The sequence below is a fragment of the Halichoerus grypus genome, chromosome 4 (assembly GCF_964656455.1).
Source record: "Halichoerus grypus chromosome 4, mHalGry1.hap1.1, whole genome shotgun sequence".
In the NCBI taxonomy this organism is placed as follows: Eukaryota; Metazoa; Chordata; class Mammalia; order Carnivora; family Phocidae; genus Halichoerus; species Halichoerus grypus.
Genome location: NC_135715.1, coordinates 125,496,973 through 125,523,799, shown reverse-complemented (window position 1 = coordinate 125,523,799; position 26,827 = coordinate 125,496,973). Strand labels below are relative to the sequence as shown.

Genomic DNA, 26,827 nt, shown 5'->3' with positions numbered 1-26,827 from the left:
CCACTGCTATGGTTTTGCCTTTTCCAGAATGCTATATAAATGGAAACCAAACCCCAAATCATCTGTGTCCTACATCATCTACTGGTAGTGTTTGCTTAAACATTTGAAGATCTCTTGTGACTATGATTATGGCACAAGTCACTATGTTCTTGGTAAGGGAGAAAGATAATGTGTGGTTTGGACACAAGACACACAATCTCAAGGGTGCACATGATGTTCCTAGAAAGAACATGTTGTTTACAATTTGGGGGGCTCTGAAGTAGAGACCTATATAATTTGGGGACATAGATTGACAGTGTTTCCTACAAGGCTTCCAGTCCAGCTATTTGGCCTTAGAGTTTCCAGTTCGGTTAACTGGGTCTAGCCCCTGTTTTTAGAGGGACTGCTTGAGGACAGTTAGTCTAATCTGACCTATTTGCCCATTCTATAAATGAGGTGGCATTCCACTGTGTGATGGCTACAGAAAAGAGGGTAGGGAAGATATCCAAAGGTGTTAATAGGTTTTCTTTTTGTGTGTAGGAGTTGAAGGCACTGAGGACATCCCTGCATTTCTTTTTTTTTTTTTTATGTTATGTTAATCACCATACATTACATCATTAATTTTTGATGTAGTGTTCCATGATTCATTGTTTGCGTATAACACCCAATGCTCCATTCAGTACGTGCCCTCTTTAATACCCATCACCAGGCTAACCCATCCCCCCACCCCCTCCCCTCTAGAACCCTCAGTTTGTTTCTCAGAGTCCATAGTCTCTCATGGTTTGTCTCCCCCTCCGATTCCCCCCCCTTCATTCTTCCCCTCCTGCTATCTTCTTCTTCTTTTTTTTAAACATATAATGTATTATTTGTTTCAGAGGTACAGGTCTGTGATTCAACAGTCTTACACAATTCACAGCGCTCACCATAACACACACCCTCCCCAATGTCTATCACCCAGCCACCCCATCCTTCCCACCCCCCACCACTCCAGAAACCCTCAGTTTGTTTCCTGAGATTAAGAATTCCTCGTATCAGTGGACATCTGATACATGTCTTTCTTTGACTGACTTATTTCGCTCAGCATAATACCCTCCAGTTCCATCCACATCATTGCAAATGGCAAGATTTCATTCCTTTTGATGGCCGCATAATACTCCATTGTATATTATACCACATCTCTCATCCCTGCATTTCTGATAAACTTCTTAAGGTTAAAAGCATTGATGATAAGAGTCACCTAGCAGAGAATGGCAAGCCAGCAGTCAATTAGATTTAAGGCACTTGTCACAGCTTGAGAGCCACATCAGGTATTTTCTTTTATGAGGAATACTCCAGGGGAAGTTCTGAAATATCATTAAATTCACTTCCATTCCCTTCATCAAGTGTGTTCCATTCCAGTAGCTATAACTTCACCTCCTTTCCAATTATCCCCTACTCTAAGTATTCCCAACTTTATTTGTCCATTCTTTAATTCACTCTCAGGATTAAAAAAAAAAAAAAAAAAAAAAGGATGCCTGGGGATTTTGCCTTCATTGTTTCCTTTTTGGTTTATATTTTTAAAAGATTATCTGATTGTTTACCTAGAGATCTTTACTAGGTTGCTGGACACAAACTACAAAATCCATTCTATCCCTATACTATAGTAAAAATTATTTAAAAGCCTAATAGGAAAAAAAAATCTCCATTTATTTTAGAAGCAAAAATATAAGGTTATCTAGGAATAAATTTTTAAAATTATGCAATACATTTGTGATGAAAATTATAAAACTTTATTAAATTATATAAAAATAGACCTAAATAAATGAATGAATGTATACTAATGGAAAGGCATTCAATAGCAGAAAAACTCATAAATTCAATGTTATTCCAACAAAACATTTGGTATTCTCAAATATTTTTTTAAAACACAAAAGAGGGGCGCCTGGGTGGTTCGGTCGGTTAAGCAACTGCCTTCGGCTCAGGTCATGATGCCACGGTCCTGGGATCAAACCCAGTGTCAGGCTCCCTGCTCAGCGGGGAGTCTGCTTGTCCCTCTCCCTTTGTTGCTCCCCCTGCTTGTGCTCTCTTTCTCACTCTCCCTGTCAACTAAATAAATAAAATCTTCTTTAAAGAAATAAAGAAAGGGGCGCCTGGGTGGCTCTGTCACTAAGCGTCTGCCTTCCGCTCAGGTCATGATCCCAGGGTCCTGGGATCAAGCCCCACATCAGGCTCCCTGCTGAGAGGGGAGCCTGTTTCTCCCTCTCCCTCTGCCTCTCTGTGTCAAATGAATAAATAAAATCTTTAACATAAATAAATAAAACACAAAAGAATGAGTAAATCGGTAACAAACATATAGTGATTACTGAATTCTATAATATTAAATATTTTTGTGAAAATAAACCAATTAATCAGTTATTTAAAAGATTAGGTTGTAATAGTCACAACTGAGAGGATTTCAGAAGTCAAAAGTGAAAAATATACATATAACATAAAATATAATATAGCATCATACTTTCCATATAAATAAATGTTTGTGGTGAGGCCCTAAACCCTGACTATCTCATTAGCCTTATCTTCTGCCACTCTTTCCCTTGTTATTTCTTTCAGGGTTCGTTAGGTTTCTTTTGGGTTCTTAAAAATACCATGTTCCTTTCCATGTCAGGGTCATTGCACTCACTGTTTTCTCTAGCTCCCCTGTGTCTCTTTCAGCCTCCACTTCAATGTAATATACTTCAGCAAGCCTATCCAATCAGCCTTGCAAAATACACACACAAACACACGTATGAGCACATTCATATGCACACAATTAAGTTAGGCATCTGTTATCCCAATTCACAGCACTCTTTACTTCTCCTTGATTGTAATTTTAAATTTATTGCACAATAGTAAATTAAATATTTTAAATAGTCAAAATTAGTCTCTTGAAAAAAGTTAGGAACAATTCCCAAGAGAGAAAATTATGCATGCAAAACTACTTTTCAGATTATAAAGCATTATATAAATATTACTGAGGATGACTGATGCTAATGTTAGTGGTAGTGGTGATGTTTATAATGATAATATAGGTCTGCCAAAATGATTAAGAATTTGAAGTATGGAGAGTGAGAAAATAATAGTGTCATTGATAAAAAGAGAGTTGTAACATGGATGGACCTTGAAAGCATTATGCTAAGTGAAATAAGTCAGACAGAGAAAGATAAATACTATATGATCTCACTTACCTGTAGAATCAAAACAAACAAACAAAAAAAGAAACAAATCCACACACACACACAAAAGCCCCCACCAAACTCACAGAAAAAGAGATGTGTGGTTACCAGAGGCAGGGGGTGGGGGCTGGGAGAATTGGAAGAAGGTGGTTGAAAGGTTTAAACTTCCAGTTATAAGATGAGTAAGTACCAGGCATGTAATGTAAACATGATGACTATAGCTAACACTGCAGTATGATATTTAGGAAAGTTGTTAAGAGAGTAGATCCTAAGAGTTCTTATCACAAGGAGAATTTTTTTTTCTCTTTTTTTTTATTGTATCTATATGAGATAATGGAGGGTGGATGTTGATTAACCTACTGTGGTAATTATTTCACAATATATGTAAATCAAACCATCACCCTGTACACTTTAAACTTACACAGTGACGTATGTCGATTATTTCTCAAAAAGAAACTGGAGAAAAAAATGGTTGTCAGAATGAGAACCACTATCACAGACTGAGAGCTCAAAAAACAAATTTTAGATATGCTAAATTCGAGGTGACCAGGACAAACATATAAAGATAGTCACAGGGAAGCTGGAGATTTGATTCTGGAAAAGAGGACAAGGTCAGTGATAGAGACATGGGTGGCATTTAGAGAAGCCATATGATTATAATGAATGAGGACTCAAAAATGAAAGAGTAGGGAGAGAAAAAGACTCAACACTGGGGAAATAATCAGCTTTAAGATTTGGGAGAAGGAAGAGGAGTTAACAAAAGAATCAGAAAAAGAATAGACAGATATGTAAAAGAATCAATACATTAAATATTTAATGAGTACCTTCCACAGGTCAGGTACTATTCTAGGCAGTGAATTAGACTGATGTAAACAGAAAAAATATCTCTGCCTTTATAGATTGTAGAGCTGTTGGAGAGAGTAATATAACAGGGGCCCATGTTTGAAGCTGATGGAGAGTAATATAACCGGGCCATGTTTGAAAAGGACTTCAAAAGGACAAGAAGTCAATAATGTCAGATGCTATAAAATCAATGATGAGAACTGAATAAGAACTACAGGATTTGGCTAGTCTAATGTACATTAGCACTGGAATTCCAGAGAACATGTATTATTTTACAATCAGAAAGAAATAAATAAGCTATTTCCATTTTGAATATAGACCATATTTTCAATGAATGGTTGGTTAAGAAAATCAAACTTATATAGTTACACTACCGGAAGAAAACCCCTAATAGAATTGTAATTGCAAATAAGCAAATTCCTTAGCAAAGTTTCATCTTTTCATTATTAGCTATGTTACTTATATGGTTATAATTACATATTAAAACAGGTTCTTTAGTACATTTTTCCTAACAATGAATGAAAATATTCTCCTTTCTGTCGGCCCTGTTCCAAAGTTCTCTATTTTTTAGGCACTTTCTGGAGAATAGTCAACAAATATGTTGAGAAATATATTTTTTATAACAACATAATAAGTACAATGACAGAAGTGAATCGGAAAATTTGCATTTTACATATGTGATCTTACTGTCATGAAGACAGGAAGCCTCTTGCACTATGACATTTAGCTCAAGGGAGCAGATTCACACGATGAAATGTTTACCATTATGCATTTCTGAATTACTGTATCCTTGTTTCTTCCTCTTTATCCTTGTTGTACTTTAGGTAAGTCAATATTCAGATAACCTAGATCATGAAATTGTTAAATAGTGATTATTTTAATGGTTCTGTTTCAAATTCATGTCTTCAGTCTCTGCAGATCAATAATATCTTCCATTTTCATTTGAACTTTAAAATTTTGCTCATGTTTTTTGAAGTTATATACAATCTGTTCATTTACAGTCCTACATTTAATTCATTTACATAATTGAAATAATATATTTATTGCTATTAATGCTAATTAGCTCATTCTAAGGTAACAGATTAATAAAATAAGTATTTCAGCTGAAGCACCAAGAACCAATAGGTATTTCTCTCCAAAGAGGATGTAAGACTACATGCAGAATTTACAAACCATGCTCCTGAAAGCCTAGTTATCTAATTCCTCATCCACACTAAGGCTATAAGAATCATAAGTTGAAAACATAGACACATATTGGAAAAGATTTTTTCAGAGAAAGCTATAGTGTGAGTCCCAAGTCTTCTTGCTCCCCTACAAAGGCAGGGAAGAGGAGTGTCTGCCCCTCCCTCAAGTCAAGCAAGTAGAGCTCCAAGGGCATCAGAAGGGCTTGATATGCCTCCTGGAATGGACTGGGGTATGATTTCTGCCTGAGAAACACAAAGTCTGCCCAGCTGCTGATGACTGAGATTGCTGCTTTAGATAACATACTCTTCTAGTATTTATCAAGGCAGTGAGAGTATGTGTATTTTCTGTGAATCATATATGGGTCACATGAGAGAGCGAGAGAGACAGAGAACCAGAGGAAGAGAGAGAGAATGTGGAATGTGGGCTTATCTTTGATTCTGTCCAAGAATCTGCCATGCAGCAGGAACAAGAGGAATAAACAATAAGGCAGAAGAGAGTGCAGGTGAGAGACCCTCCAGGGGAGAATGAGTAATTTCAAATCCTTATTAAGCCTAGAGAGTGTGATATCAGTTTGCAATTGTACTAGTTAAATCAAAACTTTCCTGCCCCACCCCCTTTAGTTCTTTTCATTTCCTACGCTCCAAATCTGAAGGGATCAGAAACCAGAGTTAGGACAATGATGGAGCATCTGGAAGAAGGAGAAGTTCAAGGTCGAAGGGGAAAAAAAAAAAAAGGCAACTACAGCCTCTTTACTCAACTGCAGCAGGCCTGGGCATGAGAAGTGGAAAAATCCTTATGGTTAAAGCCAAGTTCAAACTTTCACTATTACATGAGACTAAACATTTTAATTACCGATTAGAGGACTTTGAGTTACCTAAAAGTGACTAGAAAAACTGGGAGCCTACCAGTGTTTTCATTCAGGAGCAGAATAACAATTAGACCCACTGAATAAATACAAAGAGATGGTGTAAGACAGAAATAGTTACAATAGTTATGATTAAATCCCACAAGGAGTATTCATTCAATATAACAGTTACAAGAATCTTACAAATGATCATAATTTTTTGATATTCATAAATGGGCCATACCTTTAAACTCTGTTTTATTGAAATAGTAGTTGACTACGGTGAGATTATAAAAAGAGAAAAAAGACAAAACAGATTTTTAATTTATTAATACCTTCTATGGGTCAGTTATTTTCATATACTATCTCTTCTATGTCTTACAATAACCTAGTTGAAAGAGCACTGGTATTAATCTTAAAATTCAGTGCAAATAATGAATGAGCCTAAAAAACCGTACATTCATGTTTATGGATAGGAGGACTCAATATTGTCAAGATGTCAGCTCTTCCCAATGTGATTGGGATTCAATGTAATCCAATTAAAATCCCAGGAAGTTATTTTATAGACATTGACAAACTTATTCTAAAGTTTATATGGAGAGGCAAATGATCCAGACTAGCCAACATAATATTGAAAAAGAAGAACAGTTAGAGGGCTGATACTACCTGACTTCAATGCTTATTATAAAGTGACAGTAATCCAAACAGTGTGATCTTGGCAAAATAATAGACAAATAGATCGATAGAACAGAATAGAGAGCCCAGAAATAGACCCCCATAAATACAGTCAACTGATCTTTGACAAAGAAGCAAAGGCAATACAATGGAGCAAAGATAGTCTTTTCAACCAATGGTACTTGAACAACTAGACATCCACATGCAAATAAATTAATCTAAACACAGACTTTATGCCCTTCATAAAAATTAACTAAAAATGGATCATATTCCTAAATGTAAAACACAAATCTATAAAATTCCTAGAAGTTAACATAGGAGAAAACCCAGATGATATTCAGTATGTTGGTGCCTTTTTAGATACAACATCAAAGACACTATCCATGAAATAAAGAATTGATAAGCTGGAATTCATTAAAATTAAAAATTTCTAAAAAAATAGTTTAAAAATTAAATTAAAAATTTCTGCTCTGTGAAAGATAATGTCTAGAGAATAAGAAGACAAGCTACAGATTAGGAGAGAATATTTGCAAAAGACATATCTGATAAAGGGCTATGATCCCAAATATACAAAGAACATTTAAAACTCAATAGTAAGAAAACAAACAGCCCAATTTAAAAAATGGGCCAAAGACAGAAGACACAAACACACATCTCTCCGAAGAAGACATTCAGATGGCCAACAGACACATGAAAAGATGCTCAACATCACTCATCATCAGGAGAATGCCAATCAAAACTATAACGAGATATCACCTCACACCTGTCAAAATGGCTAAAATAAAAAATACAAGAAACAACAGGTGTTGGTGGATGTGGAGAAAAAGGAACTTTCTTACATTGTTGATGGGAATGCAAACTGGTGCAGCCACTGTGGAAAACAGTACAGAGTTTCCTCAAGAAGTTAAAAATAGAACTACCTTATGATCCAGCAATTGCACTACTGGGTATTTACTCAAAAAATACAAAAACATTAATTCAAATGGATACATGCACCCCTATGTTTATAGCAGCATTATTTACAATACCAAATTATGCAAGCAGCCCAAGTGTCCAACAATAAATGAATGGATAAAGAAGTGGTATGTATATGCAATGGAATATTATTCATCGATAAAAAAGAACAAAATCTTGCCATTTGCAATGACATGGATGGAGCTAGAGAGTATAATGTTAAGCGAAATAAGTCAGAGAAAGACAAATACCATATGATTTCATTCATATGTGGAATTTAAGAAACAAAACAAATGAGCAAAGGAAAAAAAAAGGAGAGAGAGACAAACCAAGAAACACTCTTAACTATAGAGAACAAACTGATGGTTACCAGAGCAGAGGTGGGTGGGGGGATGGGTGAAATAGGTAAGGGGTTAAGGAGTGCACTTGTCGTGATGAGCACCGGGTATTGTATGGAATTGTTGAATCACTATATCATACACCTGAAACTAATATAACACTGTATATTAACTATACTGGAAATAAAATAAATACTTAATAAAGAAAGAAGAATACCATAAATGAACAAACAAATAAACATGAGCCAAAGACCTTAATAGACACCTCACCAAATAAGATAAACAGATGGCAAATAAGCATATGAAAAAAATCTCCACAACGTATGTCATCAGGGAAGTGCAAATTAAAACAACAAGATACCATTATGCACCTATTAAAATGGCCAAAACACTGAATGCTGGCAATGGTGTGGAGCAATAGGAACTCTCATACATTGTTGGTGGGAATGCAAAATGGTACCGGCACCTAAAAGAGGTTTCTTAAAAAACTAAATATATTTTTACCATATTATCCAGAAATCACATTCCTTAGTATTTACTCAAAAATTAGAAACTTATGCCCACAGAAAACCTGTACACAGATGTTTTTAGCAGCTTTATTCATAAGTGCCCAAACTGAGAAGAAACCAAGTTGCCCAGTAGGTGAGTGGATAAATAAACTGTGGTACATCCAGACAATGAAATATGATTTAGTGCTAAAAAAAATAATCTATCAAGATAGGAAAAGGGGGGGCACCTGGGTGACTCAGTTGTTAAGCATCTGCCTTCGGCTCGGGTCGTGATCCCAGGATCCTGGGATCGAGCCCCGCATCGGGCTCCCTGCTCAGCAGGAAGCCTGCCTCTCCCTCTCCCACTCCCCCTGCTTGTGTTCCCTCTTTCACTGTGTCTCTCTTTGTCAAATAAATAAATAAAATCTTTTAAAAAAAAAAAAGATAGGAAAAGACATGAAGGAACCTCAAATGCATATTATTAAGTGAAATAAGCCAATCTGAAAAGACTGTATTAGTGTGTAATTCCAACCACATGACATTCTGGAAAAAGCAAAACTATAGAATGAGTAAAATGTTCAGCGTTTGGTAGGGGGCATGAGGGGGAATGAATAGGCTGAACACAGAGGATTTTCAGGGCATTGAAAATACTCTGTATGATATTATAACTATGATATATGCCATTACACATTTGTCCAAACCCACAGAATTTACAACACCAAGAGTGAGCCCTAAAGTAAACTACTGCACTTCGGGTGATTATGATGTGTTCATGTAGGCCCATCCTCGGTAAAAAATATACCATTCTCGTGGGTGGTACTGATACTGAGGGAGGCTCTGCGTATGTGGGGACAGGAAGTATATGAGAAATCTCTATTCCTTCCTCTCAGTTTTGTTCTAAACCTAAAACTGCTCTAAAAGATAAAGTCTTAAAAAAAATAGGGCGTCTCAGTTTTTAAATGTTATTGTTCACACCAATATGCAGCCTATATCTTATACACGATTATATACGTTCAAGAAGAAGGAGAAAAAAGAAATTACATTTATATAGCATATTTGCGTCAGACATTATTTCCTTTTTTAGAATGTTAATAATGTGAGGTTTGGTTTTATTACCAAATATTTTAGGAAGTTTGTCAAACTAAATTTTACAGCAAAATGAACAAGAATTGAGTCAATAGCCAAGTCTTGTGCTTCACTACCTCTTCAAAGGAAGATGCCAATTTCCTGAATGGAACATGAATATTTATTTGAAATGAGACTGATGAATTCCTATAAATATCAGATGTACTTAAGAAAATCAACAGTGCAACATGTACATTTCTGATCCAGTTTATCTTAAATAAGAACGTGGTACTGTCTTTTTCCTAAAAGTACACAATCTGGGTGATAGTTACCTAATACCTACGAAACCAAATCTTACCAGAATCAAATGAAATACTTCTAATTAGCTGTTATTTTTGTGGCTGGCTCTTTTGGACCAAAAAAAAAAAAAATCAGTACTTTGAATGCCATTAAAAAAAAAGCATAAATTGCAATTTTAGAGTTACACTAAGAAATCAATTAAATCTTTCCATTAGGCCTACCCAGAGTGAGGAGATAGAGTCATTTTGTGTTGCATGACACCTGTTCTAACTATTCACTCACTTGTCAGCAACCACATCCCAGAGCAGCTATGCCTCAACACTTCTCTTGTTTTTGAAACATTTTGTCTCATCACTGTTTTCAATGACTTCTGTCAGTTTACTCTGCATCAGTAATCCGGGGATCTATAATACCATGCATCCAGCCCCAAAAACTCAATTGCTGTGCTCATGAACCATACATTTAAGACTTATTAGTATTTCCCTTCATAAAGCATGAGGATCACTCACCACATGCCTTTAAAATATTAGTCATAAAAAAACATGAGGGCAGTTATGAATAAAGAGAATTTGAAAGTCTGAGGTAGGGTACTAGGTATTTAAAAGACTTCCCTAAGACACACTGATAACAATAATAGTATAGGAAATGATGATTTATTAATGTAAGATAATCTATTCAAGGACAAGAGGTATTTTATTTGGATTCAAAATAACTTATGACTTCCTGTATCTGGCTTTTCATTCTTTAAAGTAGAAATGATTTTATAGGTATTAGGTTATGCCCACAGAAGTCTTTTCATGATTATCCTACCAATATACTTTTAACATCTTAACGAGAGGCTCGGGTTATATTTTAATACAGAAAATGTTCAAATGTGTTATTTAATGACTATTTTTTCATGTCTATGCACCTTAAAATTGCATGACATAAATCGTGATTTACAGTACTACCAAAATCAGAAAGAAGTTTCTAGGCATAAATATTTCTCTTATGTTGATAGATATTTTATTTATTTTTAAGATGGTAACTGAGAACATAGAGCATTATAATACAAACTGTAGCCAAGAATATGGAGGATCAAAATATGGGTCTATTTCTATATTTACTAAAATATATAATGGATATAAATAACAGCATGGATAAAATTACACTAAGGAATAAAGGTCTCAGGTCCTTAGTAGTCTCTTCTGGAATATGCAAGACACATCAAAAGACATCATTAAAATAGTGAAAAGATAAGCCACAAATGCGAGAAGATATTTGAAATACGTAAAAGCAACAAAGGACTTATATTCCTAATATATAAAGAAACTCTACAAATCAATAAGAAAAAAATCCAGTAAAATTTTTTCAATTTCAATTTATTAATTTAATTTTAATTAAATTTTCAAAAATTTAAAGCATAAAACTTAAATAGGCACTTCATAGAAGAGGCTATCCAAGTGGCCAAAGAGTATACACAAAGTTGTTCAATCATATTCGTATTCAAGAAATGTAAATTAAAACAAATGGCATTGTACACCTTACCAGAATGGCTAATGTTAAGAGAATGCCAAATGTTGACAAGAGTGTAAATGACATAAGCCCTCATACTTTTCTGCTGGAAGTATAAATATGTACCCCACTTTGGAAAATTATTTGGCATTATCTACTCAAATTGAAAATATGCATACCCTACCACTCAACAATAATTTCTAGGTATGAGAACTACATGTGTGCACCAAGAGACATATAAAAATGTTCACAGCAATATCATTCATAGTGGCTTCAAAATGTAAATGATCCAAATGTCCATCAGTAGCAGAATGCACAGCATATACAAGCAAATGAATATTATACAAAAATGAAAATTAATAAACTAAAGCTATAACCAAAAACATTGGTGAATCCCACAAAAAACAATATTGAGCAATAGAGAAAGACACAAACACCCCCATATGAGTTCATTTATATAAAATTCAAAAACTGGCAAAACATCCATTGTAACAAGACAAGCTAGAGATCCTTTTGGGGAGGAGGGGTAGATAGTGACTAGAAAGGAGCACTAAGAGGGGTTTGTAGAATTTAACTATCAAGATGGTAGTTACACACATGTTGATGATCATTCATTGAGTTGTACATTTATGTTTCCATGTTTTAACATTTATAAATACTTGTGTTATACTTTGTAATAACATAATTTTTAAAATATTAATATTATTATATATCAACCAATTGGGAATTAAATAGGAACAGAAAGCCACTGCCCATCAAAAAATAGCTTTTTGAAGTCAAGTGTTCTATATTTATTTTATTTTTCCTGAAGCATATATACAATTTACTATCTAAAACTAGAAAAATCCTAGGTTTAATTCCAGGGTTGTGCTAATTTACACAGTACATTTGTGTCCCATATTTTACACAAGCATTTAATAGAGTCTATGGTTTTTAGATTTATTTCTACTGCTTATAGATTAACTACTTGTAATTGATCTACTCTTATCATCTTTCTTGTTATATTCTTTGTTGGGAGGCTGAGAAACAAATAAACATTAAAGTGTTCTGAATTTCCCTCATTATCTTTCATTTTTTCACTGACTTCAAGTTTATGCTTCAAACTTACCATTTTCAAACAACGTATTTATTCCCATTTAAAAATATAATTTCAAATTATACAGGATAAGTGAAAGATGACATGAAAAATAACAAGATGCAAAATTTTAGCAGTTTTCTAATATCAGGATTGATTGCAATAGGAAGGAGAATAATCATCACATTCTTAGACGAACTTTCATGCTTACTAAGTACTGTAACAAAAATAGGTTGAACTTATTTGCTGGCATCAAAAGTTTTTTGTATAATCAAAGCATCACCACCACCATTAGCACAAAGCTGAAAAGCCGGCTCTATCTTTGGACTCTCCAGGAATCACATTCCAATCACTGAATCTGGCAGACTGGAACCTATCATTGCAGGTCTGCGATATAAGCATAATCTCTTCTGGCTACCGTAAAGACCTGTTCACTTTTACCTGGATGTAGCACTAACACACCTTACACAATTGGGTCATATAATAGACTAGGATTCTGCTGATGTTTCTCATATATTGGGGTGACAAAACTTTTTACAAGTACTAAAATTCAAACATTTTCCCAAAAATCTTTTTTGTTAAATTGTTGCTTGCTCCAGAAATATGAGACCTAAATTATTGCATGTCTTCACAGACCCATACTCCAATTTACAATTTAAACCTCCAGGTTCCCAACAAAGAACCTGATGCTTCCTCACATCCTCCTTTATCTTATTCCTCTTTGGAAATTGAATTCTGAAGAATTCTCAGGCACCTATAAGAACATCTTTGAAATATTTTCTTTGAAATCCTTTCAAGTAAAATAAATATGCTTAATAAATATTCTCAGAAATTTTCTTTGAAGTTTTCAGCATGGTAATCTCATATAGCCTCACTATGCAGAATACCAAAGCCCAAATCAAGTGGGATGGTGTTTATAACATGGTTTCAGTTTCAACATATGACTGGGTACTTGATTATCAAGGCACCTGAACTGACTATGGATTAGGAATAAAGACAGATGATTGTCCTGAAGTTACTGAAAAAAAGTGAGATCTAGGAAATTCTACTGCTTAGAGACCACCAGAGTGCCAAATATTTGTCCCTGATAAAACAGACCTTAGGTCTAAATTTCAATAAAGGTACTCAGATGGTTGGAGGAGGAAAGATAGTAGGTGGCATCCAAAAATAGTGGCTGACACATCAGAGGGAGAATCTAGGCCACCTGACTTATTTCCAAGTTTCACCAAATGAAGAGGCAGAAGCTTCTCAAGATCAATGGTTCTGGATCCTAGCTGGATATTAAATCGCCTGGGATACTTTTAAAAAAAAATACCAATGTCTAAGTAAATACCCAATATTAATTAAAGTCTTTGAGAGTGGAGTCCAGCATAAATATTTATTAAAGATGTTATTTATTTATTTATTTGAGAGAGAGAGAGAGAGGGAAGGGCAAAGGAGGAGGGAGAGGGAGAGAATCTCAGGTAGATTCCGCACTGAGCGCAGTGCCCAATGTGGGGCTCCATCTCCTGACTCCGAGATCATGACCTGAGCTGAAACCAAGAGTCAGACACTTAACTGACTGAGTCACCCAGGCGCCCTGGACCACACTTTAAATAGCAAAGTTTCTAGAACAATGGATCTCAAGCTTGGCTGCATATTAGAATTACCCGCTGGTCCTTTAAAAAAAAAAAAACCTACATTTAGGCCCCGCCCCCAGAGATTCTGATTGGTATGGGGCTTGGCCATCACTATGTTCTTAAAACTCCTAGATGTAGGCAATGTTGAGAACCACTGTTCTGAAAAACTGACACACTGCGTCCAGCTATGAGGAAAAAAAAAAAAGAGGTCAGAAGCAGAGGGAACAAGTTTATTTATGTTTGTTTACTAAGTGTTTGTCAGATGATGTGAACATATTTTCTCAAACACTAGAAGATAATGAAAATTCAAAGTAACCATTAAGGTTTAGTCCAACATATGTAATCCATTCTCAGAATCTAAGAGGGAATCTGGACTAACTATAAGCAGATGAAGGACTGAATGAGAAAAATCTACCTAATTGTCTCTTTATTACATTCCCAGACTCCACCTCATGAAAAAAAAAAACCCTGAAAATATCGAGGACACTTTTACACCTCCACTCTCTGTCCACTGACACAGAGATGACCATCCTTGTATCACGCAGGGCAAGATACACAAGAGTATTTTCTTTACACAGTCCTGACAATAGTCATTCTACCTCTGGCTGAAGTACATGGTGTTTGAGGAAGCTGAATGCCCTAACTGTACACAGTGATTGAAACAAGGAGCATACTGATGGCAGTGCCTCCCTATGAAAAATAATTGGGAAACTGTACAAATACTACAAATCAATGGAGAATCAAAATAATCTCAGTGGCCCAAAGGAAGATCATACCTCTGAAAATTATCTACTTCAGGAATGAAAGGAAATGCCCAGAAATAGCTGGGAATCATCAATAGGCTATAAAAACAGAAACTCTATCAAGCAGAACAAGAGAAACTAATTAGGAAAGGACAGGAAGAGATATAAAGAAAATAGTATGAGATAAGAAAGAACTTTAAGAAAACTAAAAATGCAACCAAAAAATCAAAACTAATAATAGAAATAGTAAAATGCAGAACTGATATTGCAGAGAATCAAATGGATAATATGAGAAACTAACCTTAAACTACAAAGGAAAAAGACAAAGAACAGATATCACTAATCCAACATGCAGATAATTAATATTCACAAAGAAGATAACAAAGTAAGTGGAACAGAATCAGATAAAACAGGAAAATGTGCTGTAAGCAGAAAAATATCAGTGTATGCACATTGGAAAGGCTTTTTAAGACACATCAGTAGGCCTGTCTTAGCAATTTTCTTAATTAAAGGGACCCAGAAAAATGTCTTTAAGCTTTCAGGCTTAAAAGATATAACCTTAAAAATGAAAAAAAAAAAAGGGACTACAGACTTCTCTGCAACACTTAGTGAAAACAGATATTGAATAAAGCAATATATATAGAATATTAAAAGTAAAATTGTTACCCCAAACTTGCTATGCCACTAACTTCATATCTGAATATATGGGAATGACTAAAGGGGCACTGTGGGTTTGCGGGAGGTCAGGGACTATTCAAAATGACAGAGAATCATGTTTAAGAGATGGTGAGAATAATCCAGTTGAGAGGAAGAAGCCAACTAGATTATAAATTGTGTGCATTTCCAAACGGGAGGGAACAGGAAATAAACATAATTGAAAAGAAAAACTCCCTTATTGCATCAAGAGAAAGTTGCAGATGTAGGCACATAGGTATGTTTAATAGGAGAGAAGTTGAATGAGTTCATTCTGATGAGCTACTTTCCCTGCAAAGTAGAAAGCATCTGCTAAATGACGGTGAAAAAAGGGATGGTGGAGAATGATGAAAAAGCTTGAAAAACAGTTAATTTAAAGATCAAAGAAATGTAGTAGAACTCAGTAGGTGCTGTTGAAGGTCAATTATATCATGAATTTAAATAGTTACAACCTGCCCTGTTGAATGATTGATTGGGGCCACATAGAAAAAGTAGGAACACAGAGGGACCCCAACATAAGTATGGTTAAGTGGGAGTAAAGGTATGAATAAAATTAAAACAGGGACCCTATGATATTTAGAATATTAGCAGAAGTATTGCTAAAATTATAGGCCATGAAATCAGAGTAGGCTAAGAAAACAATGAAAGAAAGATAATAGCATGGACAGAAAGAAGTAGAGAGGTCACGCGTTTGCACAGGCAGGCAAGCAGGAGAGATGCATGGTCAGAAAGCAAAGCTAATGCATTTACCTCAGAGGCAGAGTAATTATGGAGGAGTAGGTGAGCTAGGTGCAATGAAGGAGAGGGTCATAGGAGATGGGAGTGTCAAGAAACTGAAAGCCAGGTTCTTGGTTATGTCATGGACACAGGCTTTCATAGCACTCATAAATTGTTAACAACTACCATATCACTATATTTTGATATTCTGTATCTACTTCCAGAGGAAGAACATTCAAAATAGTAGAATGTCGACATCCTAAGAGGGAAATTTGGCCAGCATCAGCAATAGTATGTGGGAACTTAATAAAGGCATTCCCCCCCGCCAGGGTTTTAGAGAAATGACTATTATTTGTATATATTATCAATAGTTTATACAACTAAGTTTTACAATTTATGTGTATTTCCTCAATCACAAATCTAAGCCAATTCTCACCTTCATAAAGCACAACTCAAGAAAAATAAACAAGGTTTTTCTCTCTCACTTCTCCCCCATCGGACCAACCAACGTCTCTTATAAAGTATATACAATTTTATGAGTATGAGGTATGACTGCTAATTATGGATTTAAGCAAGTATAATATTATTACCATTGTAAATTTAATAAAAAACAAGAAGAAAGATTCTTACCAAAGGAAGGTGACTCCCTCCCATCTTCTAATCCTGAATCTCTCTCTCTGTCTCTCTTTCTGTGTTTATGACCACGATGCCTGTGACGTCGATGGCTTTTTCTTCCTCCCAGGGGCACATGAACTCCAATAAATAGTGTCCGATGACCTTCATCAGAAGCAAATGCATAAATTAAACTCTGAATTATTCCAAAGCACAGATGATGATTTACATATCAATGGAACTCAATTCAATTCAATCCAGCAAACCATTTTTGAGTGTTTATGGTATGTAAAGCTTGCAACTTGGCATGTATTTCGGCACTTAGACCTATTGAAATATACCACAGATCTATCACAAACATTCACAATACTAATTATTTGGTTATATATCTTATAATCACCATTAAATTATTGTCTTAATCTCTCTGTGTCTATTCCTCATAGTTATAATTATACTCTTCTCATTAAGAAAATTTATTCTATTTTCTCCCTACCCTCAACAGTGTTATACTACCAGTTCCCCTCCCTTCACAGTTAAGTATGTGAAACAATCACTATCCCATAAAACAGATTTCACCAGTGTCCGTAGTAATGCCAAATCCCATGGAAATTTTTGGTTCTATTATTTCTATCTGCGGCACTTGATACAATTGACCACTCCCTTCTTTATGACCACTTTCTCTTGGTAGTCTTTCTTCTCCTTTGTTTTGTTCATCTTAGTTTCCTTTGCTGGTTCTTCTTCTATTTACCCATTCAAGGTTGAAGATCCCCAGGCTCTATCTTTGACCTTACGATTTCAGCTAATACATATTTATTACGGGCTCTGAGACCTAAAACTTAATGACAGATTGCTTTCTTGGACTGCAGGCCTATATATCCATCCACCTATTAGACATATTACTTGCATATCCTTCCCACGGGCATGTCAAACTCAACACGTCCATGGAACTCATCATTTTCTCTGTCTCCCAAGTATCAGCCATTATCATCTATCTTAGTAAGTGTGCCATCAATCCAGAAGGCCATCTAATTTATCACCAGGTTCTCCTTTATATCTCTAGAATCCATTCCCCCTTCAGTATCCCTAGTGCTACTGTCTTAGTTGGATTCTGATCATTTCCTACCAGGACTATTATAAGAACATTCTCCTTCCGGATTTTTTTTCTTTCTTAACCACACTCTTGTCCCACCTTTTATCCATCCTGAATGCTGATGGCTTTTTTTTTTTTTCCCCTAAAAATGCAAGTGTGACTACATTACTCCCCTGCTTTAAACTCATTAATTGTTCTCTGTTTCCTATATGATAAAGTTTTTAATACTCTTTAAAGCCAAATAATATCTGACCTCTGCCTATATATCTGGCCAGGCTTCTAAATATACTCTGCCTCACATACTATAAGCCAGTGTGAGCCCCTTAATCCCTTTAGCCAGATGTTCTCAAGTCTCTGTTTTCACTTAATACTATTCTTACTCTTCCAACTGTAGGAAATGTGTTTGTCTTTCTTAACTATCTGGTGAATACCCACTCACCTTTCAGGTCTCAGTTCAAGGATTATGCCACCTATAAAATTTTCCATATCCTCTCACTCTAAATACAGTTGACCACTTTCTTCCTTAAGTACTTCCTCTAGTACTTAATAACTCTTGATTGTAATTATTTACCTTAAAGTATTCTTCTTACAAATCTTCCCTGAGAAGGACATCATGTTAGTCGATTTGTATCTTTAGCACCTGACACAGTACCTGGCATAGACAGATGCCTAACAAATGTTCACTGAAATAACAAACATTTTATTGAGTGGTATTGTGCTAGGTATCAAGAATACAAATATAAACAAGAAATTATTTTATTTTTATAAGTCAGCAGGTTTCAGCCCTCCCCAACTTATGTAAAAAGTGGGACTCACAAGTGTGATGTATTGTCCTAGGTATCCCTTCCCTGAACAGACATATCATTATAAAGGAAGAGAAGATGTGAACCCCAAAACAAACATACATTAACCTATGCATTCAACACAATCACAAATTTCTGACATTATTATTTCAATATAACTAGAACAAATAATCTAAAATCTATAAGGAAAAACTAAAAGAAAAATAACCAATAACTTCTTGAAGTTCAAGGAGGGAGAATTTACCTTATGAAATATCAAGATATACTACAAAGTCGTATACTTAAAATAATTCACAAATTTTGGCATCTTAAATGTTAGTAATTTCAAATTACCTGGACCATCACTACATTGTTATTTTCTAATATGTTGAAGGTTATTAATCAGGGGGAATGTGCAGAGCAAGAAAGAGAATTCAGATGGACCCTTGTGTAAAACTAACATTTAAGAGAAAGAAAAAGAAATTAAATGCTTAAAAGTAAAAAAAAAAAAAAAATGAAGTCACAGACTTCCAATTAAATATGGGAGATTAGACACCTGCTTTTTATCTCTATTGTCTCCGGAAACTGTCTTCTTAATGCCAAGTTAGGAAACAATTTCTTAAAGAACACTAACCATAAAAGAAATGATTAATAAGTTTTATTACATTTAAGTCAGGAACTTCTCTTCATTATAAGAGTTGGGGGGCCACAAGGCATAAAATATATTTCTAACACAAATAACTAATAAAGGACTAATAAACAAGATATAAAAAGAAATCCTACAAATCCTAAGAAAAAGATAAAAACCCAATGGGAACATAGACAAAACTTTAAATAGGCATTTAATAAAAAAGAAAATACAAATTGCAAATAAATGTAGGAAAAGCTGCTCAACTCCACTAGTTCTCAGGGAAACAAAAGTTCAAACCATAATGAGATATCTCTATACTCCCACCATCTTGGCAAAAATTGAAATGGTTGACAATTCTATGTCTTGATGTGGTACAGACCAGTTTCTCGTATAGTACCAGTAGTATTATACAAAACTACCTTGAAACAATATAGCATTCTTTATTGAAATTGAAAATAGCATTCTTTATAACCCAGCAATTTCCTTGAATCCTAGAGAATTGCATGAAGATGTATAAAAATATAAGAGACATGTATAAGAATCTCTACAGCTGCACTGCTTATAAAGACAAAGTGCTGGAAACAACCCCAAAATCCATTAACAAAATGTATAAGGAGATATTCACACAATGGGATATATACAACAAGAATGAACAAACCAGAGATATGTATAACAATATAGATGAATCTCACAAACATACTATTGAGCAAAAGTATATATATAATAGAATTTCTTTTATAAAGCTTTAAAAATAGAAGAACTAAAGTACATTGCTCAGAGATACATACACAGGAAAAGATCAGTACAAAAGTCAGAATACTTGTTACCTCTGGCATAAAGGTGAATAGAACCTGTGACTGAGGAGAGGCACATGAGGAACTTCTGGGGTGTTAGAAATGTTCTGTTTCTTCATACAAGTTTTTGCTTCAATAATACTTAAAATTTATACAGAAGCTTTCTGTACTTTTCTGCATGTATGTTTCATTTCAAAATTTAAAAAATTAAAGAAACCAAAGAGGGAGAGTTTCAAGAAGGGGACAGTTACTAGTTTATATGCTATAAAGGAGTCAAACAAGATTAAGACGAAAAATTAGCCATTACAGTTGGCAATTAATGTTTATCTGTTACCTTCATAAAAGCAATTTCAGTGAATTAGGAAATGAGTAAAATTGAGGAAGTTTAGGCAATAAATATTTCCTAGACTTGAAAATAAAGGCTTTACAGAAGGCGGTACTTGAACTAAGTCTCAAGATTGCAAAGGTTTCTAATAATTACTGATTAAGATAACCATTCCCCAGATGGACAAAGATAAGGGGCATCAGGCACCTTAGGGCAAGTCCAGAGGGCCTGGCTGGGTATAGTGAATATTGTCTTTGTTTATGAAATGTAGATTTGATGGGCATGTGCCAAAAGTAACATCCTAAAAAGTTGCCAAGTCAAGGCTAAAATAAACCATCTGAAACCACATCCAAGCATAATCAGATAAAAGGATGCCAAGACACACAGCTGAACTGATGTCTTGAGGACATTAAATGCAAGGAAGACCAAACTGAAGGAGTTTCCTGAGACAGAATCTTGCAAGGCTGGTTAAAATATCAAAATTCACTTGGGTAAATAACTATGATTGAATTGTTGGATCACATGGTAAGCTTATGTTTACCTATATGAGAAACTGCCAGACTGTCTTCCAAAGTGGCATTTGCATCCCAACCAGCAATGAATGAAAGTTCCTGGTGCTCCACATTCTTGCCAACATTTGATGTTGTCAGCGTTTTGGATTTTAGCTATTCTAATGGGTGTGTAGTGATATCTCACTTTTAATTTGCAATTCCCTAATGACATACAATATTGAGCATCTTTTCATATGCTTATTTACTATCTGTATTTCTTCTTTGGTGAGGTGTCTGTTCAGATTTTTTCCTATTTTGTAATTGGATTTTTGTTTTCTTATTGTTGAGTTTTAAGGGTTCTTTTTATATTTTGGATATAAGTCCTTTATTGGATATGTCTTTTGCAAGAATTTTCTCTTTAGCTTATCTTTTCATTCTTGTAACAATCTTTCATAGAGTGTATGTTTAAATTTTAAAGAAGTTCAATTTATCAATTTTTCTGTCATGAATTGTGTTTTGTGCTGCATCTAAAAAGTCATCATCAAACTCAAGGTCACCTAGATTTTCTCCTATGTTATTTTCTGTAAGTTGCACAAGTTCGTGTTTTACATTTAGGTCTACGATCCATTTTGAGTTAATTTTTGTGAAAGGTGTAAGATCTCTGTCTAGATTCTAATCTAAATACTGAATTCACTCATTAGGTATTTGCTCCAATAAGTTGAAAGCTAATGTCCACACAAAAACCTGCACACAAATGTTTATAGCAGCTTTATTCATAATTGTCAAAAAATGGGAAACAACTAAGATGTTCTTTAAATGAATAAACAAACTGTTGTACGGCATACAATGGAGTATTATTAAACAATAAAAAGAAATGAGCTATCTACCATGAAAAAATGGAGAAACCTTAAATTAATATCGCTAATTGAAGAAGTCAGTGAAAAAGCTATGTACCATAGGATTCCAACTATGTGAAATTCTGGAAAAGGTGAAACTATAGAGACAGTAAAACTACCAAATGTTTCCAGGGGTTCATGGATAGGTGGTAGGGATAAGTAAAGGATTTAAGTAAAGCACAGGGCATTTTTAGAGAGGTGATACTATCTTGTATGATACTGTAATGGTGGATATGTAATACTACACATTTGTCAAAAGCCATAGAAATATAAAAAAACAAAGAGTGAACCCTAATGTAAACTATGAAATGTAGTTAAAAATTATCTTCTAATACTGGTTCATCAATTGTAACAAATGTATTCCACTAATGAAAAATGTTAGTAATAGGGGAAACCGTGTGCAGGGAGGAGAGGGGCATATGGGAACTTTCTCTACTTTCTGCGCTATCTCTGCAAACCTAAAACTGCTCTAAAAAATAGTTTTTTAATTAAAAAAAAAAAGTCAAGACTCATAGCTCATAGTAAATTACATGTAAGGGGGGAAAGGACTAACACTGTGTTCTTATGGTAATATATTTTATGAAAATTTATTAATGTAAAATATCTTCATGATGGGAGGTACTTGAGTGTCTGTGGACATGTTGAGAAACTAAGAGGAAATAGAGGCATAGATACGTTCAGGTTAGATTTAATGGAATGTATTTATGTGATTTGCAGGCACCTCCATATATGAGTAAGTTATTGTTAGCTATCCTAGAATTGGAATAGCTTCCAGGAATACTCCTTGTACCCACTGTGCTAAATTCACCTGACATTGTGACACCAAGGTTCAGGGCTGAAGTGGTATTACAAGATGCAGAGAATCACAATCTGCCTCACATTGGAAGTATGTGAGTAGTAGAGAAGAAGCAAAATTTCAATTGTATAGAGCCAGAGTTCATCTCCAGAAAATTCTAAAACTTACAGGATATATATACAAGAAACTTGACAGAAGTTTTCTTAAATTTTAAGACCACCCCAAAAATTCTTGTGAAATTATAAATAAGTTGTAAAGATGAAAGAAACCTTTCTAGACTCCGTTAGTAAAAAATAAATTTTAATTAATAATGATAAAGAGTGCCTGGGTGGCTCAGTCGTTAAGCGACTGCCTTCGGCTTGGGTCATGATCCCAGGGTTCTGTGATCGAGCCCCACATCGGGCTCCCTGCTCAGCGGGAAGCCTGCTTCTCCCTCTCCCACTCCCCCTGCTTGTGTTTCCTCTCGCGCTGTCTCTCTCTGTCAAATAAATAAATTTAAAAAAATTAATAATGATAAGGACAGAGTTAATTTTCCATATCCCCATCAGAAAATGATATTTAAAAATCATTGACATTAGGGGTCAAAAATTTAGGGGGGAAAAGTATTACAGAGGTATGTCAGTTCATTTTTAAAAGTATGCTATTTCTCCAAATGTTACAATTTTGTGCTATTTATCACTTTCCAAATAAGTATTTGTTGATTTTTTCTCATTCTAAATAAATATCTACCTTTGTACCTAATTTATATTCAAATGTTGACTTTTTCCCCCAGAGAACCCTCAAAAATGCATAAGCTTTAGGACCCACAAAACCTAAATCTGCCCTAAGGCCACCTGTTGGTGAGTAGCCCCCAATTTTGTGTCTCCATCTCAAACCTCTTTCCCAGACTCCAAACTGACATATCCAAGCACTCATCTGACACCTCCACTGCATGTCTAAAATACAACTGGAAATCAACACATACTAAACTAAACTCTTATTCTTCTCCATCCCAACTCCTTCCTATAAACTGCTCCCCCACAATCTTGTCCATCTCAGTTAATGACAAAACAATTTTCTAGTTGCTCAGAACAAGTGTCTTGGAGTCATTGTAGACTCCTCTCTTTTTCTTAAGCCTACAACTGATCCAACAGGAAACCTATTGGAGCAACCTGCAAAATATATCCAGAATTTGTCCACTTATTATTTCACTTCACCATCCTGGGTCAGGGCCACATCATACCCAACCTGGATGACTGCAACAGTCTCCTGACAGGCCTTTGTGAGTCTACCTTTAGCCCCATGGTCTGCACCAAACACAACAGCCAGTGTAGTCCTCTTAAAATGCAAGTTAGATCATGTCATTCATTTATCCTTCTAATGTTACCCTATTTTACTCAGAGAAAAGGACAAGATTTTTTTAGGGCTCTCCAAGGACTTGTGTGATCTGCCCACCCCCCTCCTATTAGGTCTCTGATCTCTTCTCCTGCTGATCTCCTCCTCACCCCACTTCACTTCAGCCACACTGGCCTCCCTGCTGTACTCACTGCCCATCCTGGGAACTTGCCTCTGTCTTTTTTCACTAGCTGAAATATTCTTCCTACTTAGGTAATTCCTCACTTCTTTCAAGCCTTTGTTCATATTTCACCTTCTTAGCAAAGCCTACACTAAACACCTACTTAATATTACACCCTACCCTTTCTGACCCTTTATGCTTCTCAGACTTTTCTATTTTTATTTTTTCTATAGCACTTACATATAATTAACTTATTATATTTAGTGTTTACTTTCTAGTTCCCCTCCAAAGTTTTTCAACATAAGAAGAGCAGGGATTTTTCATTTTTTCACTGATGTATCCTAAAAGTACCTAGAACACTACTTGATAGTTCTTGATGCTCAATAAATTCTTATTGAGTATATAAATCTTTTGCAAAAAATAGAGATGATATTTTTAAGTGAAATATATAGATAACAGACATAATAATGCATTGGCTACTAAACACATTAAAAAACTTAATGGGAAAAAAAGTATGGCCACAGATTTCAAAGTAACAGTAATGAAAAGGCCACAATTTATGGCTATGAAACCATAGAGAAAATATTTCCTGTTTCTGCATGGTTAGACTTCTAAAGCAAAGAAAACTGGAATCTGGATTAAAGGACAAGCTTTAGAGGTTAAAGGTTGACTAAAAGATAGAGACCTCTAAAGAGATGTAGACATTTATCTTCCAGATTTATGTCTTTACATTGCAAAAGATAATAAATCCCCAAAGCTACTGGTTTATATTCCAAAGGGTTTAAACTAGGGACCTTCCTCTTCTCTTCCTTGAGATTTGATTCTATAAGGTAGATAAGATTTCTCTCTCTCTCTCTCTCTCAGGAGGGGAAAAGGCAGCTGTAGATAAATTCCTATATAAACTCCCAGATTCATAATTTTAGGGCTCCCTTCCTGTGCATATAACAATCTGGTTCTCATCACATCACCTTAAAGGGAAAGAAGGGGGCATGAAGAACCAATGTGGTTATTGTATAAGTAGTAACAGCCTCCAATCCAGAAACCACCTCATGTTTGCTTTTAGAACAAAATCAATAAATGTAGATATTAAAAACACCAATGGGTTTAAGAGACTTTCTACAAAGACTGTATGAGAATATAATAGATATAAAATATTAAACATGAGGCCTACTACACAGCAGACACTCATACTTGTTAGTTCCCTTTCCCCTTCATACTGCTCACCCCTCAGTGGCTCAAAGGAATAGGAAGACAGAATAAAATTTTCCTGTCCTATCTCATTGTCTTCCTGTTTCCTTCTATATTGCCAGCTTTTCTAATCCCAACTATAATAACCCTGGCTTAAGCAACTAGGGAATCACATTAGATCCTGTGGAAAACAGTATACAAATAAAATTTCCAGGTTAACATTTCCATAAATTTTTCCAAAAACATTATATCCAAAATTGAATTTTCCATCCTAGGAGACATCACTTAAGAAGACAAAGAATCCAAATAATGATAAATGTCATTGTTCAGAAATCACTTGAATATTATTAAACCTAAACTATTTTTAAGATTATATAAGGAATAATTTTATTTTATGATATACAAAGTCCAAAAATTTAGTTAAAAGAGGGAATCTCAAATGAACATTTCTTAAGTTAATCAAAATAGTCAATAATTAATTTCATATCAGGTCAAAACCCCAAAATTAATAAAAATGCAAAATCATTTAGATACAAATATATTTCAAAAATATTAGTAAGAATAGGACAGTGCTATTAAAAGATTTTTTTTGAGATAAGCACAGAACACTAGAATTTATTCAGAATTTACCTATATGTCACTTGAGAGAAAATACAATTTCCCCATTAGAAAAACAAGGGTTCCAAATTAATAAAATTATGAATGAAAGGGGAGCGATCACGACTAACACCAAGGAAATAGAAACAATTATTAGAAATTATTATCAACAACTATATGCCAAGAAACTGAGCAATCTGGATGAAATGGAGGCCTTCCTGGAAACCTATAAGCTGCCAAGACTGAAACAGAAAGAAATTGACAACCTGAATAGGCCAATAACCAGTAACGAGATTGAAGCAGTGATCAAAAACCTCCCAAAAAACAAGAGTCCAGGGCCTGATGGATTCCCTGGGGAATTCTACCAAACATTCAAAGAAGAAATAATACCTATTCCACTGAAGCTGTTTCAAAAAATAGAAACAGAAGGAAAACTTCCAAACTCATTCTATGAGGCCAGCATTACCTTAATCCCCAAACCAGGCAAACACCCCATCAAAAAGGAGAATTTCAGACTGATATCCCTGATGAATATGGATTCCAAAATCCTCAACAAAATCTTAGCTAATAGGATCCAACAATACATTAAAAGGATCATCTACCACGACCAAGTGGGATTTATCCCTGGGATGCAAGGGTGGTTCAACATTCACAAATCAATCAATGTGGTAGAACACATTAATAAGAGGAGGGAGAAGAACAATATGGTCCTCTCAACTGATGCAGAAAAAGCATTTGACAAAATACAACATCCTTTCCTGATTAAAACTCTTCAGAGTATAGGGATAGAGGGAACACTCCTCAAGTTCATAAAATCCATCTATGAAAAACCCACAGCGAGTATCATCCTCAATGGGGAAAAGCTGAAAGCCTTTCCCTTAAGATCAGGAACACATCAAGGATGCCCACTCTCGCCACTACTGTTCAACA

The 26,827-nt window shown here is 35.0% G+C and overlaps 1 protein-coding gene across 6 annotated transcripts in view; it reads right to left on the bottom strand.

The window, feature by feature from the left end:
• Nucleotides 1–26,827, bottom strand: part of SLC4A10 (solute carrier family 4 member 10) — a 300,268-nt gene that overhangs the window by 143,404 nt on the left and 130,037 nt on the right. For all 6 annotated transcript variants that reach the window (XM_036116753.2, XM_078070882.1, XM_078070881.1 and 3 more), the window contains exon 3: nucleotides 16,831–16,977. In XM_036116753.2, the coding sequence (XP_035972646.1) occupies nucleotides 16,831–16,977 (147 nt within the window). The remainder of the gene's footprint in view (nucleotides 1–16,830; nucleotides 16,978–26,827) is intronic.